At 32.0% G+C, this 24335-nt stretch overlaps 1 protein-coding gene across 4 annotated transcripts in view; it reads left to right on the top strand.

The window, feature by feature from the left end:
- The window catches only part of LOC131854477 (DENN domain-containing protein Crag), a 34993-nt gene that overhangs the window by 1884 nt on the left and 8774 nt on the right, over window positions 1–24335 (top strand). For 2 of the 4 annotated variants that reach the window (XM_059205600.1, XM_059205598.1), the window contains exons 3-26: window positions 4252–4416; window positions 5933–6172; window positions 7169–7256; window positions 12555–12714; window positions 13259–13450; window positions 13864–13965; window positions 14247–14419; window positions 15008–15099; window positions 15549–15670; window positions 16103–16208; window positions 16468–16556; window positions 17001–17165; window positions 17603–17819; window positions 18112–18298; window positions 18795–18981; window positions 19520–19686; window positions 20223–20389; window positions 20821–20919; window positions 21223–21339; window positions 22009–22118; window positions 22388–22505; window positions 22952–23063; window positions 23358–23552; window positions 24153–24227. In XM_059205600.1, coding sequence (XP_059061583.1) covers window positions 4252–4416; window positions 5933–6172; window positions 7169–7256; window positions 12555–12714; window positions 13259–13450; window positions 13864–13965; window positions 14247–14419; window positions 15008–15099; window positions 15549–15670; window positions 16103–16208; window positions 16468–16556; window positions 17001–17165; window positions 17603–17819; window positions 18112–18298; window positions 18795–18981; window positions 19520–19686; window positions 20223–20389; window positions 20821–20919; window positions 21223–21339; window positions 22009–22118; window positions 22388–22505; window positions 22952–23063; window positions 23358–23552; window positions 24153–24227 — 3445 coding nt within the window. Of the gene's footprint in view, window positions 1–4251; window positions 4417–5932; window positions 6173–7168; window positions 7257–12554; window positions 12715–13258; window positions 13451–13863; window positions 13966–14246; window positions 14420–15007; window positions 15100–15548; window positions 15671–16102; window positions 16209–16467; window positions 16557–17000; window positions 17166–17602; window positions 17820–18111; window positions 18299–18794; window positions 18982–19519; window positions 19687–20222; window positions 20390–20820; window positions 20920–21222; window positions 21340–22008; window positions 22119–22387; window positions 22506–22951; window positions 23064–23357; window positions 23553–24140; window positions 24228–24335 lie in introns of all 4 variants that reach the window. The other 2 variants (XM_059205599.1, XM_059205597.1) reach the window with 1 other exon arrangement.

Here is a 24335-nt window from a genome sequence, read left to right as displayed (position 1 = left end):
TTATATTCTCACATATTACTTTATTTGCATGTCACCCATATATTGTATAACCTTAGAATAATATCCATTATTCCAGATATTTTAATAATTGCTTTCAACAATAAGTCTGCTTGATTGTGTGTTAGAGATGTACTTAATTTTCTTTTAGTACATAATGTAAAAGTCTATTCTATCTATCCTATGTAATAAAGATGAAATTAGGTTATATGTGGTGACCACTAGCATATTTATATAGTAAGGAAAAATTTAATTAGCAGCCATAACATAGTATTGTATTATATATATATATGTTTGTATGTAAAATACATAAGGCACATGTTTTTTGTGAAAGGTAATGTTGTATCTCAAGGAGCTTATTGGCTAATGAGTGAATCTGGTTTAGTAAACCACATGCAGAACTAGGGCATGACAGTTCAAAGGAACTGGTCATCTTAAATGATCTTCAATGAATAAGGACACTTGTGAGTGTCCCTGCATATATACATTATATATTTGTTTCCATACATTTATTTATATATCTAAATAAGTTAAGCTAAATGTGGACCAGAAAGAAATATTCTTATAAAACTTTGCTGATAATACTGGCGTTTTTTATACAGATATTGATTTTAAACTGCTGGGTAATTTATTTATGCGGGTTTGTACTCAACATACACAATATTTTGTAACCATGTAACATAAGTAGTTGTATCTAAATGAGATATATAATTAACGATATGAACAATGTCAAGATTAATGGGATAAAGGCAAGGCAATGATGATATAAATAAATTAAGCTATATATGCGTTATTTTATATATTTATTTGTTAAATACAAACCAAACTTACATATACATATATAGATTAATTGTTGATCTATTTATATTTTGGTAGGTAATATAACCTTCTTTCTATATGCGTCAACCTTAACATTGTTCCTTACCTACATAACCTTCTCATTTACACACTTTCAAAGCATTTTGCTGTTGCACTGCTATACTACCTATTAAGAACGCGACTATATTGATTATATAATAATATATACCTACTTAGTAGAATCGGTAAAAGTGCCAAGTACATGCATACTAATATTATAAATACCACCTGTCTTTGTGTTTGTTTTTTGCCTTTTCACGACTAAAGGGATTCTAAGAAAATTTGCTTTAATATATCTCGGAAAAGCAAACAAAATCGCGGGAAATTGCTTCTAGCCTTACATATTTAATTTCTTACGAATAATGAGTATGTATTCTGATTATTTTTTAGATTTCAGTCAATAGTTCAAAAGGTTATCATGACATAAGTACATACAGTGCATTATAATTTTACCTAATATATCATTGTATCTCATAATGCAGATAAAAAGAGATGGTGGTAGTAGTCAGAGTTTCTTGATTACTGTTATCTCCCGCAAGTTATGATAAATGATCGAAATAAACGCAATAATATTTACATTGAAAGCTATGGCCACAAGGTTAAAAATAAGATTTATAAAAAGTATGTACATTTCTACTACATGATCTGTGCATATAACAACTACACCTACTACTGTATTTGTTGCAAGTTAGGATTGGAAGAAAATTCCAAGATAATGTATCGACAAGTGTATACCTACCTACTGAAGCATTAAAGAGTGACCAAGTTTATTTTGGCCCCAAACAGCAAATATGACGTTAATTTTTTTTCAATATATCATATAAAACGTGAAAAAATCTATACTTCAATTATACATTTTGTTTTTTACGTTTACTGATATATAGTACCTAATAGCGTAATAGTACGCCCATATGCTTGAATTAACTTATTATTAGCCGACCTATTATTGCCTACTACAGTGCATTATATCGATACCGATGCCCGTTAAGAAGAGTTATTAGTCCACAAACGGCCGCTTGATTGACCCCACTGATTTATATTTTATTGGTATCATTGATTGAGCCACAAGTGCGTTCATTGGTAGTCCACGATCGAGTAATTCTCAGCCAAGTATAGCTTACCATTTAAATGATATATTGGAGAGTTAAAACGTTTAATTCGACAGGTTAATTCTGACAGGATACTAACATGCATCTTTCAGCTATTGGACGGTCTACTTTTACACTTATACTACGCTAGATACATTACGTGCTGTTTGCTGTTTTTGCTCTTGTTCCGACTTCGTCCGCTTGACCATGATTTACCGGGTTCATCCCAAATGTTCCTTATTGTAGTTTTATAATTATTGGTTAAGATGTTATGACGTGAAAGCGTAAGAAACAGTCTAACTCTCTTTCTTATTATTAATGGATATTTTCAAAACTTACGAAAATTATGACATTTGCTATTCGACTATATTTTGCATTTTTCATTTGATTGGATTAAATTCAATAAATCCTGTACCAATATTGTCACACTAAAGGTCACTGTTTTGTAAAACATAATATACTTGTAATATATTAGATAAGGCAAGTTTTGAAATAAGCATTTAGCATTCTTTCGTCAAATCTTGACATGGTTCATATCGTTAATTATATATCTCATTTAGATACAACTACTTATGTTACATGGTTACAAAGTATTGTGTATGTTGAGTACAAACCCGCATAAATAAATTACCCAGCAGTTTAAAATCGATATCTGTATAAAAAACGCCAGTATTATCAGCAAAGTTTTATAAGAATATTTCTTTCTGGTCCACGTTATTATATATATAGATTCTGATCAATCAAGTACTAAGTACCAATATATTGCTATTAGTCGAGGCTTAATTTATACATATTTAAAAAATTACTATTCGCAGTCTGCTGGACACGGAAGATAAAAAACCTTTATTAGGTGACTTAATCGAACTAATAAAAAAAATTCTTGTTACAATTTTTATTTCATTGTCTGTACGTTTTTGCGCAATTACGATTTAATCTGAATTGCAATTACAATTTTGTGTTTATTTAAATATAATCGGTTTTCAAACAAAATAATTATACGCCTACGAAGTAACGGATTCAGCTAGTGATATTAATAAACGGGTGTAATAATGATAATGTTATGTTATGTTAATAATAAGTATGTTATAATAATAATATAATTATTATATACTATAATAATTGATACAATATTCGTTATTTAACATTATTTTAATGTAGCTACGATACGGCGTAATTGTAATATTTAATTGTTTAAGTTAAAATAAAACCATCTGTAAATTATTTCAAATTTGTAAGGAAGTCTACCTCAGAAACAAATCAATTTAAAAACAATTATAGGTACAATATTACCAGCTAATACATCTATTCAGAAAATACGAAAGAAACTTGTGCACTTTTTTTAAGTCGGTAAAAAAACAAGTCGCAATTAGACTATGCCTTGGATGTACTCAGACAGGATATAAAGGATCGTAATAACACACCTGCTGCTAGTTGTGTTTCTAATTTATAATCGAGATTGTAGGACTCGGGTACATTAAACTAATGCTAATGAAGTAGTATGGCTTGAAATAGTAGTACCCTTATTTAGTCACCACGGAGGTTCGATGCGAGTCAGTAATTATAGATAGGTAATTATAATAAATAGTGTATCTCGTAGTAGTCTGAATTGTCTATGACTCTATGTATTAGGTCACCCGTATTAAATGTATAGAGGTAAAACTAGATGCAATTAATCCAATGATTACGCTAACAAAGATTGTATTCAGAGTTTATGTATAGATAATTTCAAACATCATCATTCTTACACATAATCATCATTGTTTACACTTCATTCACGTGAAATTTAAGCAGTTAGGTAATTTTATTTACTAAATATTCTTTTTCAAACTTAACCGTCTAAAATTTTTGTGTCTTATGTTAGTCAACACAATCCGGTAAGCAAATGTTGTTTGTTAATCGATTAATCCTTTTTCGATTGTCAATTATTTAATGTTGGACCTCCAACTTCAAATGTCTCTGAAGTCCAATATAGCAGTTTTGTTTTTTACTCATAGCATAGAAAATGGCGATTAATGTTTATATGCAATAAACTGCATAAATCATTTTCCAAAACATAATAAAGTAAGTACCTAAATTAAATGAAATCATATAAAAACATGTAACTCCTGTGATGCTATTCAGGATAAATGACGATCCTGATTATACTTTTTATCCGATGAGCCGTCAGTTTGCACTATGACTATCTATATATTTTTTTAAATTTGCGCTTGACAAACATGAAGTACATGTTTGCATCGTCTTTTGGAAAGCTGTTGTGTAGATATATTTTTATGTTGTGTGTATACAATAAATATTGCTGTTGTTACAGGTGTATTGTTTCCGGGACTCGGCGAGACAGTGCCAAATGGTTACGAATTGCTAGAGGTAACACCTTCCGGGTTACTAGCAGATTTGAACCATGGGTCTATGCGGTCACCAGAATGCTTTCTTTGTATACGACGGGGGAGGGATCGACCGCCACTAGTAGACATCGGTATGATCCTTTTGTTATAATTCTGTTAGTTATACGTATTTTTTTGTAATGTAACTAAATGGTGAATAAGATGTTAATCCATCCTGATTATTAAAATTTAGATTTTTATTAATACATTTTATTTTATTGTTCTTATTAAAAGTATTCGGTGTATTGATTGCCATCGATCATTTCGGTTTTAGTAGTAGGTCAATAATCAAATATAACGAATCTAAAAGAAATATTTGTTGTAGCACTTATTCTAGATAATAATTTTATCTATAAATAAGTTTTTGTGTTTAGTGTATAAAATTCTGAACTTTATGTCATTGAGTATAAGAGTAAACGTTGTCGCAAGAAGTCGTGGTTATGCAGTTTTTTTATCTTTTTTATCGTGATAAACTTTACGCACGAACGGGTTTGCTTAATTCAATCGCTTTTAGTAACTGTGTCAGTAATAGGGCTTTTTATTCATACGTCATAATTTTTTACAATATCCACACTTAACTATATGTAAATAAAGTTCATAAGAATTTACAGAATAAGGTTGTTATATCCATTTTATTTAACATTGCCAACAAGTGCGTATCAAGTGCGATGCTACAAATAACAATTTATTTAGCACAGCTTTTAAATTATAGAATCATTTGGCACGTCGAAAAGGGCCTGCTATATAAGTAGGAAACGATACAAGAACACCCATAATACGAGTAACATTTGTCACATATTTAATCAGCATCTATTATCTACTACTATGAACTTACAGAGTCATAAAAATATCGGACATGGTAATATCATACAATAAGATGAGTTTATTAACATCATACAATAATAAAAATCCACCAAATTCGGCAACTTAGTATTAATATCGATACATTTTTTTTTAATTCAGTTCAACATATTTTTTATTATATTCCGAATTAATTTATTATTCATCGTCATTAGTCCAGTGCAGTCCACAGCTGGACATAGGTGAGATACCTAACCCATTTCACTAGGCGTGATCTTTAGGCGTTTTTTATCTGGATTCGAAACGCCACCTGGGTGTTAGTCGCAAACCTATGTCGTTGCTACATACTGGAGGTTGTCTCACATTACGTTTATTCGCGATCTCCACTGTAGAACACGTCTCCTCCAACGAATATCGGTTATACGACAGATATTACCAACCCACTGCATCTGCAGCTTAACAAACTTTCTTTGAGCTATATCAGTTAGTTCTTCTTTTTTTGATGAATCAGTTATGCATACAGAGAAATTATAGGAGAGTTTCTTTTTATTTAACTGGAATGCCAAAATGCTTCGCCTTTGTATATGAAAAGCACTAGGGCATCACGTTCTCATGTGGCGTAATACCACCGAATGTGCCGAATACCACCACTGATGCGTGTTCACTAGCCATGTTAAAAGATTAACCGAAATATCTGAGGTAAAAGTACCTATCCAAAAGTCTTCTTACTAAATCTATCATGGTAAATGTATAATAGATTATGTCAGATTACAAGATAATTGTAATTATTTATTGATATTTTAATAGGCGTGATGTATGAGGGTAAAGAGCGTCTAATGGCGGATGCTGAAATGGTCCTCAAATCTGTCGGCGGTCGACTTGCTAACGTGAACAACTCGTCTGCGAAGACGTATATAACGTACCGGCGCGCGCACGCAAGCGCGCCGTGCAACGCGCTTGTTGTGGTCGACGTGTGCGTTATAGTGGCCAGTAAGGGAGAGTGTCCACCGCACGCTTTCTGTATGATCGCAAAGAATTTAAATAAAGGTACTGTATTATTGAATATGTACGTGTATATCTACAATATGAAATAAATAGTAGTCTAGCTGATACTCGCTATACTTTGAGCAGTTATTTTTTTTATATTTATACTGTGTGTATAAATTAAAAATAAAATAGATTGAAGTTGAGTATAGAAATAGTTGATAAATTATATAAATCATATTAATATTCATTAATTTCTCCGAAAGGAATATAATAGTGTATGTTTGATATTTATTTTTACCTTTAAGTAAAATCAGGCAATACAATAACAACCAAAAGGTTGAACATATACTTTATATACTATATATAATATTGTTACAAACCGTTAAACTACAGCACAGCATTTTTCTGAAGAAGTTAGTGAAATGTAATAATAGTACAATTTATTCCTTTCCAGGAAACTTTTGTAGTTATATTTATTTCTACAGCTTTCATTACCACTTAATTACAATATAATGCAATCATTCTTAACATTGAAGCTAAACAGTAGAACACCAAATGTCAATTTAAATAATAATAATAATATACATAAATGACAATTTAAGTACTGTACAAAATAAATAGTAAATTTCATACATTATATTATTATTGCTTCACTTCCAAGTATCTAAAATAAACTTCAAGTAATTAATAATACTCATAATGAATAATTTTTAATACTTATATTAATATTTAATTTAATTTAATTATTATTATGTTAGTTAATACAATATTACTTTTGAAATTTTATACAACTCCTTGATTAAAGTAAATGTTGTGAATACTACTACTTTAGTATAATATATATATATATATATATATATATATATATATATATATCATATTACATTTTGTTGGATTTACGAATTTCAGAACGAATATGCTGTTGGTGTACCTAAATAAATAAAATAGTTTATAGATCTGTACGTTATTATACATGGAATTCGAAATATTTTGTCTACGAACAGTTTAATTGTATTAGACATTTAAACATTACATGTAATTTCTTTTAAATTACAGGTTTAATGGGCAGTGATGTGTATCTCTGTTACAAAAAGTCAATGAACCGTCCGCCGCTAATCGCTTACAAACCAGAAGTTCTTTTTAGGTCAGTATACTACTGCTAAGATATAACCTTAAGTTTAATTACTCTAGAGCAAATTTTAAATTAGAGATGGGTAATTGATCACAACACAATCAAGTTTAAATAGTTTATGCTAATTATTTCACGAATTGCTGTTCGGCATGAAATTTTCTTGAACTATCATTTATTTATAAAAAAGTAGATCCACTGAATAATGAACAAGATTTGAAAGTTCATTCACGTTTGTTTACATATTTTACACACTATATAAACGGGATATTTGTTTTAATAATATTATTTATGAGTTCCCGATATATTGACGTTGTTACAGTGTTGTTGTTTCTGTGGGTCTACTCAATATGGCGAGAAGTGTGCATTTTACAAGTAATCCAATAGCTGTTCAGTTGGTCATTGAAATGAATCACTCACATTCGTTCATCTCTATTTAAACCGGAAACTGTAACGAAATACAAAAAATTGTAAACTAGTGCTAATTATTGCTATACTTTCACAGAGGATGTGAGTCATGTACTGTTATATGAAATGCTAATATTATTAATGCATACTAATTGAATTTTAATACCGCTCTAGTATATGCGGTTAAATAAAACGAATTGCTTTTCGGCATAAAATACATAAATAAAGTTATTGTTATTTGTTTGTCTGTTTTCTTAGTTGTATTTTAATTATTGTTAAAAGTGCATACCAGTCCTGGTATGCACTTTACTTTACGCATCTATCATAAATATGCTAATATATACATACGAATAAGCTCTTCTAACTTTGGCACTATTGTATTGTATGCGCGCTGTCTACATTATTACTAAACGAAATCACTTTATTGAAGCAATAAATGCGTTCAGTCAAGCGATCCTCACGAGTATCAAGATGTAAAAATATCTGTTCCGACAAATGTATGAAAAAAAAAGATTTGTCTCAAAATAAATTCTTGTTTATTTTACCCTCCTTTGGTTATTCTGCTATTTGCAAAAAATATATTGTAGATCACAAATCATGTAAAGTTGTTAAAATAAAAAATATATATTCCAAAGAATCTCTATGTCCTATTTCAAGAGTATAGAATTAGAAGGCCAGTAAAAATTGCTTATTATTAATCTTTACATAGTACAAAACAAAGTAATCGCCGCTGTCGCTATTATCTTTTAAATTACGCAACGGATTGTTACGCAGTTTTAGATAGAGTGATTCAAGAAGAATAGAAAATCATTTATTCAAATAAACTTAATTTAAGCACTTTTGAATAGTCATAACAATTTGTTTTTTATCTACCACTCGTTCGGAAAGCTGTCTCATCACAAGAAGAACGAGCAAGAAACTTGTGTGTTGCTCTTTTAAATAATCCTTGTAAGTTTACATTTACAAGTCGAAACGTGTGAATACAAACTACCAACAAGCACTAATTTTTTGGGTCAAATATAATCATGCAATAAGATTAAATCAGTCGTAGTGATAAGAGCAGACCAGTCCCTACAAGCAGCACTCGTTCACGAGTATGACGGATGAGCCAGCCATCACTGCGCTCGACCATATTTTAGGGAGTCCATTGACCCGGCCCACCACGCCGCCACATGTCTGGACATTTTAGTGAGCATGACTACTCATTCCACACGACCACGTCACAGCTACAAAAATTACTATATGGTAGTTACAGTATTCGCACTTTACATAAGGATGCATGCGGCAATCAATACAAAAGCCGCTACGCTATCATATATCAAGAAAGCAGTATGAAAATTAAAATTATAACGTTGTCCGCAAATAAACTTATTCTTGCTATATATTGCTATCATCTATAAATTCATCTATCTTATAATAGGCTTTTTTACATAACATTTGTTTAATATAAGATTTGAATTGCCTCTCTGTAAGATTTAGCGTAGACTCTGGCAGTTTATTATAGAATCTTACGCAATTACCATAAAATGAATTACTAACTTTGTGTAGACGGCATTTAGGTAAAATTAGCTTATTTTTATTGCGTAAGTTTCTACTTGTACAGTCTTTAAGTTTCTTGAAACTATCTAAGTTTTTCCTTGTATACATAATATTTTCATAAATGTACTGTGAGGCAACGGTGAGGATATTTGATTGTTTAAAGCATTGACGTAATGACTCTCTAGAACCCATACCATAAATAGAACGTATGGCTCTCTTTTGTAAAATAAATATAGTATTTATATCGGCAGCTTTACCCCATAGCAGTATGCCATATGACATAATGCTATGGAAATAACTAAAATATACAAGTTTTGCCGTCGCCACGTCTGTTAATTGCCTTATCCTTCTATTTGCATAAGCAGCAGAACTAAGTCTACTGGCTAATTTTGAAATATGAAGCCCCCATTGTAACTTCGAGTCCACTGTTATTCCTAAAAAAACTGTATCATTAACAAAATTTACTATTTCATCATTAAGCAATAGCTGCGTATTTACTTGTTTTACATTAGGCAGCGTGAATTTAATGCACTTAGTTTTGTTAGAGTTCAATAATAGATTATTACATGTGAACCAATTTAGTATAGCAGAGATAGCATAATTTACATCGTCTAATTGATTACATTGGCGACCAATTTTAAACACTAACGAAGTATCATCCGCAAATAACACTATATCTGCAACTTTCTCTACCATGTAGGGAAGGTCATTTATATAAATTAAAAAGAGAAATGGGCCTAATATTGAACCTTGAGGAACGCCCATTTTTATATTAGTTCCCTTAGACTTTACACCATCAATATCTACAGTTTGCACCCTATCCTCTAGATAAGTTTTCATTAGACTTAGGTCATTATCTCTAATACCATAATATTTGAGCTTGTACAAAAGTGTTTCATGATCTACGCAATCAAACGCCTTCGACAAGTCACAAAAAACGCCGAGAGCATCCTGTGAGTTTTCCCATGATTCGAATATATGTGTAATAAGCGCTACACCTGCATCAGTAGTAGACTTGCCGGCAGTGAAACCATATTGCTGACTGTGAAGCAGTCCGTTATCCCTGAAGTATTTTAACATTTGGTTAAACATAATCTTTTCAAATACTTTACTTAGAACTGGCAAAATAGAAATTGGTCTATAGTTGCCTAGCTCAAATCTATCTCCAGATTTAAAGAGTGGAATTAATTTGCTAAATTTCATTAATTGAGGAAACACGCCATTATCAACACATTTATTGAAAATAGTAGCTAGATAAGGAGCAACAATATCTATGAATGAACTAACTACTTTAACTGACATGTCCCAGAGATCTTCCGTATTTTTTAAATTTAACTGTTTGAATATTTTTATGACATGAAAAGGGCTGACATGTGAAAATTTAAATGTTAAAGAGCAAGGGCTGACATTAGCCTCCAGTAATGTTTTTGCTCGAATTGGAGATGAGTCTAGAGAAGATGTAATATCAATCGGAATATTAGCAAAAAAATCTTGAAAAATATGAACTATATCTTTTGTTGCTGTTATTAACTTATTGTCATAATTTAATGAGAATTGATTGCAGGCTTTTTCAGACCGTCCAGTTTCTTTGTTTATAATTCCCCAGATGGTCTTAATTTTGTCAGAGGACTGATTAATTTGTTTATTTATAAAATTAGATTTAGCTGCAATACAAACTTGTTTGAAAATTTTAGAGTAATTTCTCACATAAGTCGTAAATTTGTCATCAAATCTATATTTTTTTTGATCATATAAATCAAATAAAATGTTTCTACTTTTAAGTATTCCTACTGTTGCCCATTCTGTAAATTTAGATTTAACACAATATTCTCTTTTCTTGAAAATATTCTGGTATTCTTTTGACAAAAGACTAATTAACTTGGTGTAAAGAATATCAGGATTATTAAGACTGACAGATTGTAACTCTAAGTCTAATTTATATTTTACCGTGCTTTTGTATTTATTAATATTGTAAGCATTTATTTGTCTTTTTGATCTTTTATTATTGGTATTTTTTTTAGTCTGATTACTAAACTTAACAACTTGACCACAGTGATCCGAAGGAAGTTTATTTATTATTAATTTTTCAATATACTCACAGTTACAAAAAACATTGTCAAGACAAGTAGCAGTCGTAGCGGTTACACGAGTGGGTTCCTGAAAGACATTACTCAAATTAAAAGACTGAAATAAACTAATAATTTTTGTACATGTGGGTGTATCACAAAGAATATCAACGTTAAAATCACCACACACAATGATTTTTTTACTGCTATTAAATACTTTTTTTAATATATCCTCCATCACCTCTTCAAATACATTATAATCACTATTAGGAGGCCTATAAACACATATAAGTATATAATTATCTAGTTCTATACATGAGATTTCTGTACAACACTCAATAGAAAGTCTAACAATGTCAGAACGTTCCTTTACTTTAATATTATTTCTTGCAATTATCATAGACCCACCTCTGTTAACTGACTTTCTATTGAAGCAGCGGACAACATTATAATTATTTAAACTGAACATTATATTGCTTTCTTTAAGCCAATGTTCAGTGAAACAGATAATGTCAATATTGTATTTTTCCAAAAATAATTGTATAATTAATTCACTGCCGGGAAAACTTTGTATGTTCTGATGAACAATTACCAATTCTAATTGCTTTCCCTTTGTCTTTGTTAGCAGTTTAAATCTGCAGTCAAATTACTTATATCACTATTTAAACAAAAATTAATAGAATCATTTGTTATGTCACAATTTTTATATTGAAGTTTACCATGTAAACTGTTCATGAAGTCAATATTATAAGCCACTAAAGTGGCTATTTTATTCTTAGAAGATTTAGAAAGATACATTGTATCTTTTGTCAAATAAAAATCACTAATAAAACTATTAGTGTCAAGATGAAGAAAGTATATCGTTCTATACTATGTATTATACATAATATGAATACGTGTTATAAATCAAGGATTTTCGTTAGTGTTAAATAAAATAGAACCACATTCAAGCAATCATATAGTTATCTATCAATCATCATCATCTGCTTCTTCCTTATCCCATTTATTTGGGGTCGGCGTAATATGCTTTTCGCTTCCATCCATCCCTGTTCTCGTTCTCATCATCTTTCACACAGTCCATCCATCTCTTTTTCGGCCTCCCTCTGCCCTTATAACCATCCACATTCATATGTATATATATATATTGGTATCTATCAATACAGTATTAAATTACCTAAAGAACAGTTGAAACGATTTTGATAACTTCGTTTCAATTGTTCTTCAGGTAATTGAATACTGTAACTAATCCGACTTTATTTGATTACTGTATATTAATAATTTTTATATTTTTCCATATCAGGTATCCAACAACCGACCGACGAAGTCTAGTATTTCCCACATCCGTACCGCTTTTCTGTTTACCAATGGGCGCAACACTGGAACTATGGCCAAACTTAGCCGCACAACCGAAACCGGTGTTTTCAACATTCGTATTAACGGTTGCTGACGCTACTGACAAGGTAATTATATATTATACTAGCTTTTACCCGGTTTCACTTAGCAATTTGATTTTGTCAGTAAATTCTTGTTATAGAATTATGATAGTTTCTATTTGGGATCGCGTGGAGGAAGACCTGAAAGTATCTATAATGTACATTTCAATAACGAATAACCTAACTTGCCCTCTTTATTAATAATCCTGTCCCTTCTCTATGGATTAGAAGGTGGTCCGAAATCTTTTTCATGCTTTGTAGTGAGTCATAAGTTTTGTTATTGTATATATATGTATATTTATACTTCTACCTTGGTGGTCTAGCGGTTTAGCACACCGTACTTACTTACTTCTGATAGTTAGACATTAGTCACATAGTTCAAACATTTGTATCGGTTCGATACATCGATACAAACGCTTGTAATCATATGTACTGTGTGTTTTCTATGTGCATGTCTATTATGACTATGTATTGGAATATTTCTATCTGTTTAGTATCCATAATACAAGTTCTTTTCACTTTGGATTCTGTGGCGGTGTGTGATGTCATAAATTTATTATTGTATGTGTAGGTGTACGGTTCAGCGGTAACATTCTACGAGAGTTTCCCACACGCTCAACTTACGGAACAACAAGCGGAGACGCTAGGCTGGCGGACGGGTGTGTCCCACTCTACGCACTCGCTACATGCGAATAAGTGTATCTGTTTATTGTCAAGATGGCCGTTTAGCGACACTTTTGAGCGGTGGTTACTTTACATACTGGTGAGTGTTGTCTATAAGCAATAAAGTGTACCTTCACGACTGGTATCCCGGACAGGGTAGTCAACCATTGGTAACTGTCGGAGTCTAAGTTTCATACAAAGTATTTTTGATGTTCAATCAGATTTGAACTCATGGCCGGTCTAAGTGGGCATAGTAAACAACTAAGATACGACGTTCTAATACGCCCATGTAAGTCTGTATTTATCTATGTACATACAGTGGTATTAGGTCAGACGATGTATTTCATTAGTTTGATTGTTACCGACCTGAGCATTAATTACCGACGGTCGAGGCCTTTATACCTCTTTTAATTGAAACATTTTCTAGTAATGATCAATGACATATTATATCTTTAGGGCGTTGTCTTTCATTCCTTATTAACTTTTTTAATGTAATTGTTATTAAATTTTTAGGAAATGTCATGGAGTAAACAACCTCTAAGTATACCCATTGAACGGTATATTGTTCACTTATTAGAAGAAGTTCCATTTCCAGAACCAAGGATATTACTACAGGTAATATAATATGTAATTGTCATTTAGTAACAGATACTTACATCCCATTCATTATTATATTGCCTTTATAAATTTATTTGGAATCAATCTATTTGTTCTTCCATTAAATCATTATTAGCGGTTTTACCTGTTCTTCTTTTGTAAGCGTAATACAATATAGTTTTTGTAAGAAATAAAAATATAATTTGTCTTTTAATCTGGTGTCTGAATAGCTATATTGGACTGTAAAGCATGTTTAGTTTGATGTAAAGTAATAAATATATATATGTATATATGAACAGCTCTCACCGACAAACCCACAAGACCGAGTGATAGTAACTCGTTGCGATGACCAACCACTGGTGCGAAGCGGTGCTGGGTTCAGACAGTTGCTACTTAATTTAGGACCAGACAACTGTTTGTCGTTACTCGCTTTAGCAATCACAGAACAGAAGATACTCATACACTCACTAAGGTCAGAATACTTTTAGTATGTAATTGTTTATTATACTTTTAGCGTTAATTCCTCCAATAAGTGCCCTTTTCTATTTAAACGGGGATAAGTGTTCCGTATGAATATCTTACATGGATAAAACTGATTACTTAAACAGTGTTCTTCTAGAAAACTCTAGAAAAACATGTAATGGCATTCTAACCTACTTATCACTGAAATTTTTATTTTTATGATAAGAAATAGACTAAAGGACAAACACAATGTACCATATTGGTATATTTTTTTACGGAATTTTTAGAGTGGTAGAAATACCTATCTATGACAGTCTTAGAAATACAACTCCTTGAAATACAATTAGAACACCAATTAGCCAACATGTTTTTCTTTTATGACGATTTTAGATTATCATCATGATAATCCTGTCTTTCGAACTCAGTTAATCAAGAATCAAGTAAAGGAAATAAAATATATATAATATATCAAGAATCAAATAAGAGGATATATGTAGACAATTACTATATTGTACATGAAATATATCATCAGTTTTTAATAAATATAACAATTGAGTATTATAAAATTATTTAATATTATTATTTTTTCTTCTTTCAGGCCTGACACGTTAACAGCCGTTTCGGAAGCGGTATCAAGTCTTTTGTTCCCCTTCAAATGGCAATGTCCGTACATACCTCTCTGTCCTTTAGGTGAGACTGGTTTCAATATTAACAAACGAAAGCATTTTTTTTACACTACGCATGAACAAAACTATACTGTGAATGTTGTAGTCTCCCTCTATCTCATGCATATACTGTGAATACTTAGATTTATTTATTAACTGCTTTATATAAACAGCAGCTTTTATCTGGAGAATTTAGTGTTGCAGTTGCTTTTATATGGCCATCATATTTTCCATTGTCATCTGCAATATAAGCGCTGTGTACATGCCCTTAATTTTACATCAGATTGCAGTTGTTATATTGTGTTGTGTCAGGTATAAAGCTAATGTACTTATGATACATAGCACCTTATTATGTTAGATTACTTGTAAATATAAAAAAGTTACGTTAGTTAGAAATAATTAATTTCTAACACAATAAACATGGTTGTTTTGTAATCGATAAAGTCAGATTCGTAATAATCATACGTTTTTTAGGTTTAGCTGAAGTACTACATGCTCCGTTGCCGTATTTAATAGGCGTAGACTCGAGATTCTTCGATCTCTTCGAACCACCACCCGATGTGACATGTGTTGATTTGGATACAAATAACATTACTGTAAGTTTGTTAATAAGTTTTATATTTCTTATCAATGTACACCAAAAGATTATCGAGGTAGACTGCGCACATAGTCATCTGCATGTGTCTAACTAATTCATCTATTTCTGCCGACGAGCACTTTTGTAAGTTGTATTTCTATTCAATTGTGAAATAAGACAGTGAATTACAGTGTATGGAGATGACACTTTAGTCCTCCTGAATGGAGGAGACTAGGGCCATCAAATGACGACATTATGTCTGTATACATTACAAATATGTAACAGACTACAGACGATTACTAATTACCTGGTGGGTTTCAACCTTCAATTTGTTTTACATTTTAAAAAAATCAATATACTTCTATTTTATAATTTAAACAATGGTAAATTATTTTAATCGGAAATAAAAGTTCTGTTACTCTGATAATAAATAAAGTGGTTTATATTTCAGATTTGTGAGTCGCTCCGTGATATAACATTGCCAAAAATGTTACCAAAGCGGCAAGCAAAGATTTTACGGCAAACTCTTGATATACTCCATGGTAGCATACGACCGGGTACGTGCCTTTTCAATAGTTCAATGATTGAATAGATTCAAGCTTATTATTCAGAACATCCAAAATATTCTAACATTTCGTAATTTTTGTTCTGTTTAAAAACATATATATAGTGTATATATTTGTTGTAAATTAGCATTATTAGAAGAATGTTTTAACATTAACAATGTCGAATTTAAAATTTTGTAATTGCGATCCTCCCTTTAGAAATATTGTTTGTATCTTTTTTAATAACACATTTTAAATATTTTATCAACAGCGTCCCCAATTCACTATTCAAGTGACAGTAAATACAATGGAGAACCGACCACAAGTTTAGATAGAGATTTCCAAAGGAGAAGAAAGGAGGTAAGTCTTTGCTGTAAATGTATCCATTCTAGAGAATAAAATCTTTTAATTTGTTAATTTGTAGATCGAAAATCAACATACATGAATTGTACAAGTATGTACACATGTTATGCCTACATTTTAGTCCTACCAATGTAGTCATACTTTTGCACATACATTACTAACATAATATGAAATTTCCGTTTAATTAGTTAGTCATTGTTGGCAGATTTTAAAATGAAATAGCCAATGCATTATTACTCTGTAATACACCTCTGAATTAGATTCTACCGTACTATATACAGCGGACATGAAGGAGTAGTATCGCATGCGGTGTTAATTCTTGTGGACTTGGGTCCGAAGAGTGAGCTATAGCTAGTCATATTTTAAGCCACTTTTTTGTTCTTAAGTTATATAATATTCATGTTTTTTAGTATTTTTTATAGATTTTATTCTTTATTTTAGCAAGCTTTAGAATTGAAAATACAAGAGGCGTTTCTCCGGTTCATGGCGTCTACATTACAAGGATATCGCAGCTACCTAATTCCTATAACAAAAGCGCCTACAGTTGGTACTACGGATCCACACGCTTTGTTTCACATGGATGCGTTTTTGAGTTCTAGAGATAAGGTAGGTATACAATTGTTATCAATTTAAAGACTAGATACAGCATAACAGTTTCACAGCTCTTTAAGAAGGTTATTTTTGCTCCTTATTATGTATTGTTTGTATAAAATCTTTACACACATAGATGTGTGAATTGCCCTTAATTGTAGTGGTAATTGTTGGGGGTAAATGATACGATGTTGTTGTTCGAGACGATGTATATTACAGATGATAATTGACGGACAATATGTACCTATAAATAATTACTTTGTCTTACTAGACATTATTAAATGCAATTATTATTTTGATGTATCTAGGTAACTGTGTCCCATAATGATGATGCTAATTAAATATATTATGGTCACCATAAGCTACAGCAATGCTTTACTATCCATTAAGTTGTATACTTGCACATTTTCGTTGCAAAATGTTTTAGTATCATCTTATAACGTTATATACAGACCCACCGCAGTTTCTACGCCCTGATGATGAGAACGCAAATGTTCACCCGATTCATCGAGGAACGGTCGTTCGTGTGTGATGTAGACCAAGGGCTGACGTTCTTCGACGAATGCATCGAGCGTGTCGCGTCTTCATCCGAAGGCGTGTTGCTGGGAAGCGACGCGCCTGTTTCCGATCGGACAGTGTTTGTGTTACCGCCTGATCCTCCTGACCCTGGTAACTGACAAATTTATCCTTACTCTCTAAATTATACTTTAGCACTTTTACGAATTCGTCTGCTTTTTTTAGATATATCTGACTTCATATTATAATTTGTTTTCGTCAGCTCGTTTCCTATTTCACATACATAAAAAACGTCAATTCGTCGTAATTAGCAACTTAAAGTTTTAAATTTAAAGTTGCTTTTCCCTTTTTTTTTCTTAATGTTATTTAGTATATAACGTGTGTATCTATGTGTTGCATATGATAGGAACTATTAACAATATTTCCTTTGGTGTGTGTGGTTCAGAAGCAACATATACGTATGAGAAACTGGATCTGGACCCGGGGCTGGTAGCGAAGTGCCGCAGCCGTGGCCGTAACGACCCCAGCGGTGTACAACTACTGCCCGCGGCTGCGCTCGCCTCCGCCGAGTCACTAGTCGACGCCTCGCCAATGGCACGCCGTACCAAGCATGAAATCGCAGCCGCACAGAGGTGACGTCACCACACTACACTTTCTCACTACTCTAATTCAAATTAATTTAATAAAATAAAAAATCATATATCCATGTATTACATTTTAGCCGCTTATGAACTTTTTGTATTAATATTTTTTCCATACCTTCCAATTCAGAATACAGATTCAATTGGGAAGAACTTTCAAGAAACTACTGAATTTTTTTTTGTCTAACAGTAAATAAAAATCCTTTTAGTGAACAACTATTGCCATTACCACAACATTCTACTTGCCATCGTTATACTCGTCGTTGAATAACGAAATAAATGACGGCCTCGATAGTCTAGCGGTTTAGCACATTAGTGTCGATTAGTTTGTGACATGATAGTGTTGTATCCTGGGTCCTGTTGTTTTATTACATATACCTTAGTATAATCTCTGATAGGATTGATAGTACCTTTTCGGGTAAAAAGTATTATTGGAAACCTCGCTATCTTATATATGCATAACTAAATAATTATATTCTCATTTCAGATTAGCTCGTAAAGCCAATTTATCACCAGAATCATGGGCTAAATGCTTACTGGGTGCCTGTTATTCTCTATATTTTCTAACACTGCCGTGTCGATTAATGCTACTCCGAGGCAAAGAACACGCTACCCTACGGTCTGCTTATGAGTTGCTCGAGCGAGCTACAAAGCTTAAGGTCCCATGTGATGAGGTAAGTTGAGATTGAAAACAATAACTTTATTTCAATTATTGTTTTAATTGTAAAAGCCACAGGAGGATTGCTTGATTAAATAATCGAACGGACTTTAAAAAGGAGAATATTGTCATTTCATCTTTAGTTTTATTTTTTTTATATGTTACGTAATATTTTTGCCAAATTGGACTTAGTTCTAACTTATCAATTAACTTTATTTAGAGTTAATAATGTAGTTTAAAGTAAACACTTTTTTTTCCAACTTTTTCCACTTTGTTCCAATATTTGTTACACGTTTACAATATGTTTCTCTCAATATTTTGTAACTTTCTAAGTCTTCTGTTGTATTTTAGATTATATTGAACTAAAAGAAACATATACATAATTTGTACTACTGTAGAATCTTAACGACTATCCATACTTATCTTCAAAATTATTTTATATCCTTGTAAAATATTGTTCAAATTTTTAAATATACTCTACTGTACTATCTTATACCTGTAATGTGTTTGGATTATTTATTCATTACAAATGTTCTTGAATAATTTGTTTCCAGGTGTGCTACCGCGTAATGATGCAGTTGTGTGGTATCCACTCGTTGCCGGTCCTCGCAGTACAACTGTTGTTTCTGATGAAGCGCGCCGGCCTACAGCCCAATGCGCTCACATATGGTTACTATAACCGCTGCGTGTTAGAAACTGCATGGCCGCAAGATATGCCTAGGTATGCATCTCTTATTAGAAAGTTGCACATTAAAATAGATATGAGATAAATATAGATGATGTTAATGTTTATTTTATATCTATATTTTGCACACGTTTGATGTTATATTTATGTTATTTAATTTTTGAAATTGTTAAATAAATGTTTACGTGAATGGTTGGGATCTATATGTACGACTAACGAATGGTCATTTTTTTACACCTTGATGTTACCCAGGGATAATATAGCATTCTTATATTGAATTTTTGTAGCTTTTGAGTTTATTCATTGAGATACATAAAATTATACATCTTTGCTCTTTATATTAAAAAATATCAGTATAAACTATACTTAAACTATGTTAGTGTTGTATTGATATTAGAGAGAAATGAAAGAAATGTGAGAACGGAGTCTTATCTTAAGTTAATCACGACGTCGACAATTGACAATGTCGTTGTCTACTCATATTGTAATAACAGTTGTGAAGAAATATTTTTATTGCATACCAAGGTTAACTAAACATGTCACACAAAAAAAAAGTAATTATGTGATTACAGTGGATCCCAACTACTGTGGAACAAGCTACGTATAGCGGTGATGGGCGCGGCACTATTTCGTAAGGCCGGTGCACAGCGCGCAAGCCGAAACGCTGCGGCCGCTGCTACTACAGCTACCACTGTCCCTACCACTACCGTAGTTGCTTCAAATGCTACTCCTGCTGCCGGTCAGTACTTGAATATTGCATACTATTATAGGTTTTGAGAGTATATTTTTATATATGTAATAATGCTTTATGGAACAACTCTATGTCAATCAACAGATTCCTTAAACATGAATACGCGCATTCCCTACTTCGTATATATATTTTTTAATGGAGGATGATAAGATGGATATTCGTTCCAGTCCATTAGCCCATGAAACAAATTCACCAAGAATTTATCATGATGCTTTCCAGGCGACTTCGTAGATTGTCTATGAATTAATATCGCATTTCTTATAATTTCGCATTTGAATGAATATCGTCACGCCTATCTCCCACTAGCTTAGTCAAGGATTAAATGGTACGCCAAATGTCCTGTTGGGGGTAGACAGAGATGATGTCTTAAACAAACCTGTTGTCAATACTATACTTTTGGTCGTTTTGTATGTTGTCAGGTGAAAGCGGCTCGTTACCGCGCGTACGGTCGACGGCAACTGTAGGCGAAGGTTCAGAGTCAGCAACACTAGCCGCCAGTCGCACCAGCCTCGATTCAGGTATGCCACTGCGTATCACTAGTCATTTTTTATTTATTAGGAAAACAATATAGTAATATATTATACACAACTAACGATTTAAATAAATATCTACACATTTACATTGTTTCGGCGTATATAAAACTAGAAATCATTTTCGTTGTTGCGAAAGACATTATAACATAAAAAAGAAACTACCTACTTAAAAAAATAACAAAAAAGAAATAATATAATGAAGAATATGATGTATTATTGAAGTATCACTGTGATTATAATGATCTGTGATCATCACCATCAATTCTTATACGTACTTGTTGTATGTAGCGGGGCGTCGTTCAAGCGCATGGGAAGCCCTATGCAAACGAGAGACCATCGTACGAGCCGCACCTGCGCGACCCATCGCGCCCGCACTCTCCGCAGCCGCCGGGATACTTATATCCGGTTAGTCATCATTATCATCTTTATAATCAAGTCAAAAAAGTTTGTTACAAAAATGAACTACTATTCTATAATGTCTCTAGATGATTTATTATATTATGCACTCTCTAATCCAACTTTCGAATTCATTTTAACATGTAGCAATGTAAAAATTAAATTAATAATGTAAAAATTGAATTATGTAGTTTATATAAGATTGATTAATGTGATTGCATTCATGTTTGATTCTACAAGTTACAACATGCAATGCTAAATAAATAAATGAATAAATGAATAAATGAATAAAAAAAAAACTTCTGTTATTATGTTATCTACTTTAATTAATAAAAAATAGGTTTGTCTTTTATGAATAAAGTAGCTAACATTTGTTTTTGATGTGAGATATTAAACGCATTTAGTTAAACTTACTCTGCAGAACAACGACAATTTATATCCACAATAAGTTGAGAAAAATATTAATTGTGCCATAGTACTGTTGGTATTGCAATAAGTCCACTCCACATGACCTATATAAAGTAGACACATTACAATATCAATTAAATATGCATAAAGTAGGAAAGAGAGAGTTCTCTTTTATACTTTATTCAGAATGTCTACATCAAATAATTTCGATGACTCATTTTTGCCAGGCGTATTATCACGACGACTTATTTATTAATTTTATAATTTTAGGTTTACCTTCTAACCCTGATCTTAGTGAAAAAACTAGACTTCGAAGTAATTCATTAGGAAATGACGATTTGACAAGTCCACCGCCTCTCAAAATGGCTGAAAAAAGACAGGTACCGATTTCTATATCCCTATCTATTTGATAGTATTTTATTTGTCTTAGTAATTTGAATTGTTATTAACTATATTACTTTGAATAAACACTCAGTTACCTATTATAACCTTATTTATAATGACAATCATGTAAATATTTCACCATCCTCCATACAGATCCCAATAGATTCATTTTCACTTTGTGAATTATTTTATTTAATATCTAAATTAAGTTATTTTGTATAAGTTTATTTTTAAATGTCATACGCTAATTAATATATTCTTTTAGACAATACATGTTAGCCCAGACAGTCCAACAGATCTTAGGATTTTAACTAGATCAGAAAGTTTTGCTGGTGATGCTCAAATTATTCAGAATTTACAAAGGCTGTCATTTAATAGTGGTGGTAAGTTTTTTGTATTTTATTAATTTTATCTATTCTACATTTGTTAAAATTATTAGGATTTAATTCATACCTTTTTTTTTAATTTGGCTATTAATGTATGTATGTATATCTTATGGAGTAAACATCAGCTAAGAAAATATTTTTGAAAATATGAACTTAACGACATCACGTCTTAAGCCATAACCGCAAACAATATGTATATACAACGATAATATCATTCCATCACGATAATGTCGCTCTTGTACTTTCTGAGGAAGAATTCTATAGAACACAAATAAGTTTTAAAAGTACTAAAGTATACTATTTTCCTGTAAGATAAAGACTCTTGTGTAAAGATATATAGTTTAGTATAGAAACTATTTATCATAAGAATATAGCCAGTTTTAGAAGTTTTTTCATTTTGAGGTTTTCCCGAGTAATTTGTCTACAATTCTATTGTTCTTTAGGTACAACGAATAGTAAGTCGCGATGTAGTCGGACTCTAAGTTTCCCGGAGGAACCGGACAAAGAGGCAGCTGCGACTGAATCCCTGGAAAAGGCTAAAGATTCCCCACTAAAGTGAGTACCAATTTTGAAATCCCTACATATACGCAATAATATAAATACATAAAATATTTTTTGGATGAAATATAAAGTGTTTCATAATGTGCATAAAAGATAGGTTATTGGAAGTTAATAAAAAATATTTATACATGTGGATATTCTATTTAAGTAAATAATTTTTAGCCGCTTATATTTTCCCCTACCCTCCGTTAAAGATTCAGAATCAATTGAGTGTAGAATTGGCAGGGTTTACTCTCGCCGTACTTTCATAAAACTGACTTCTTTATAATAATTATACTATATTTTCAGGGTGTCGCCCCGTACGCCAGTTCTTGCAGACGACCCACTGGGCGCTCTAAACCTGGCTCCCACATCACCAGAAGCACCTCCCCCGCCAGCAGAAGAGCCACCGTCGCCGTCACCGCTACGACACGAGTACAGCGTCAGCCCAAAGCTGTTCCACCGCCGTTCCTCATTCCAGGACGACACGCCTGAACCGCAAGGGTATACACCTTCCTTGAATGTTGTTCTTCTAGAGTAGATAATCGTGAAATCAATCTGTATGAGATGTTTATTTTTGATAAAAGCAAAAGAAAAGAACGAAACAAAATAAAACATTCCTTAATAATAATTCTGCAAGGGATCTAGGAGTTACTATTAATGTGTACTAAAATTGACTTTATATAATTCGTCGACTTTAAAAGACTTTATCGATTGAATCATAATATTATACGTAAATTTAATCGACAATATAAATATGACAAAATAAAAACATTAAACCTGTAAAAAGTTATATTTATATATATTTTTTTATTTTATCCAGAAATTTGGATTGCCTGCTTAGACACAATCCAATAATACATTATAGTGCCAAAGAAAAAATGTCTTAACTTTTGTCTATAGTTGAATATACATTTCTTTATTATAATATATTATACATAAGTGCACTTATCACTAGTAAGTTATATAATTTCTCCTTAACCCCATCCAACATCCAGTCCTCCTTTGACTGTACACCCGCTAATGTACCTTTTATCGCTAGTGCTGCCCCCTTTCGGAGCAAGATAACCTCGATAGTTTCCTCCTCGTCAGGAAACTGCACAGAAGTGAGACGGCGCCGGGTGGCACTGTATCATCTAGTCTCGCCACGCTCGGGAATACACTCAAAATTAACTTTGGGTAAGTTGACGTTAACTGATGTAAAAAATTTAGTTTCAAGCATCAATGTATATTTTTAAACAAGCTATGTGTATATGTTTATCATAATAACAGAGAAATCAAGCTCCA

The sequence above is a fragment of the Achroia grisella genome, unplaced genomic scaffold (genome assembly GCF_030625045.1).
Source record: "Achroia grisella isolate CSIRO2021 unplaced genomic scaffold, CSIRO_AGI_Agris_v1 utg1186, whole genome shotgun sequence".
NCBI lineage: Eukaryota > Metazoa > Arthropoda > Insecta > Lepidoptera > Pyralidae > Achroia > Achroia grisella.
Note: the sequence above shows the minus strand (reverse complement) of the source record. Positions and strands in the feature narration are given on the sequence as shown.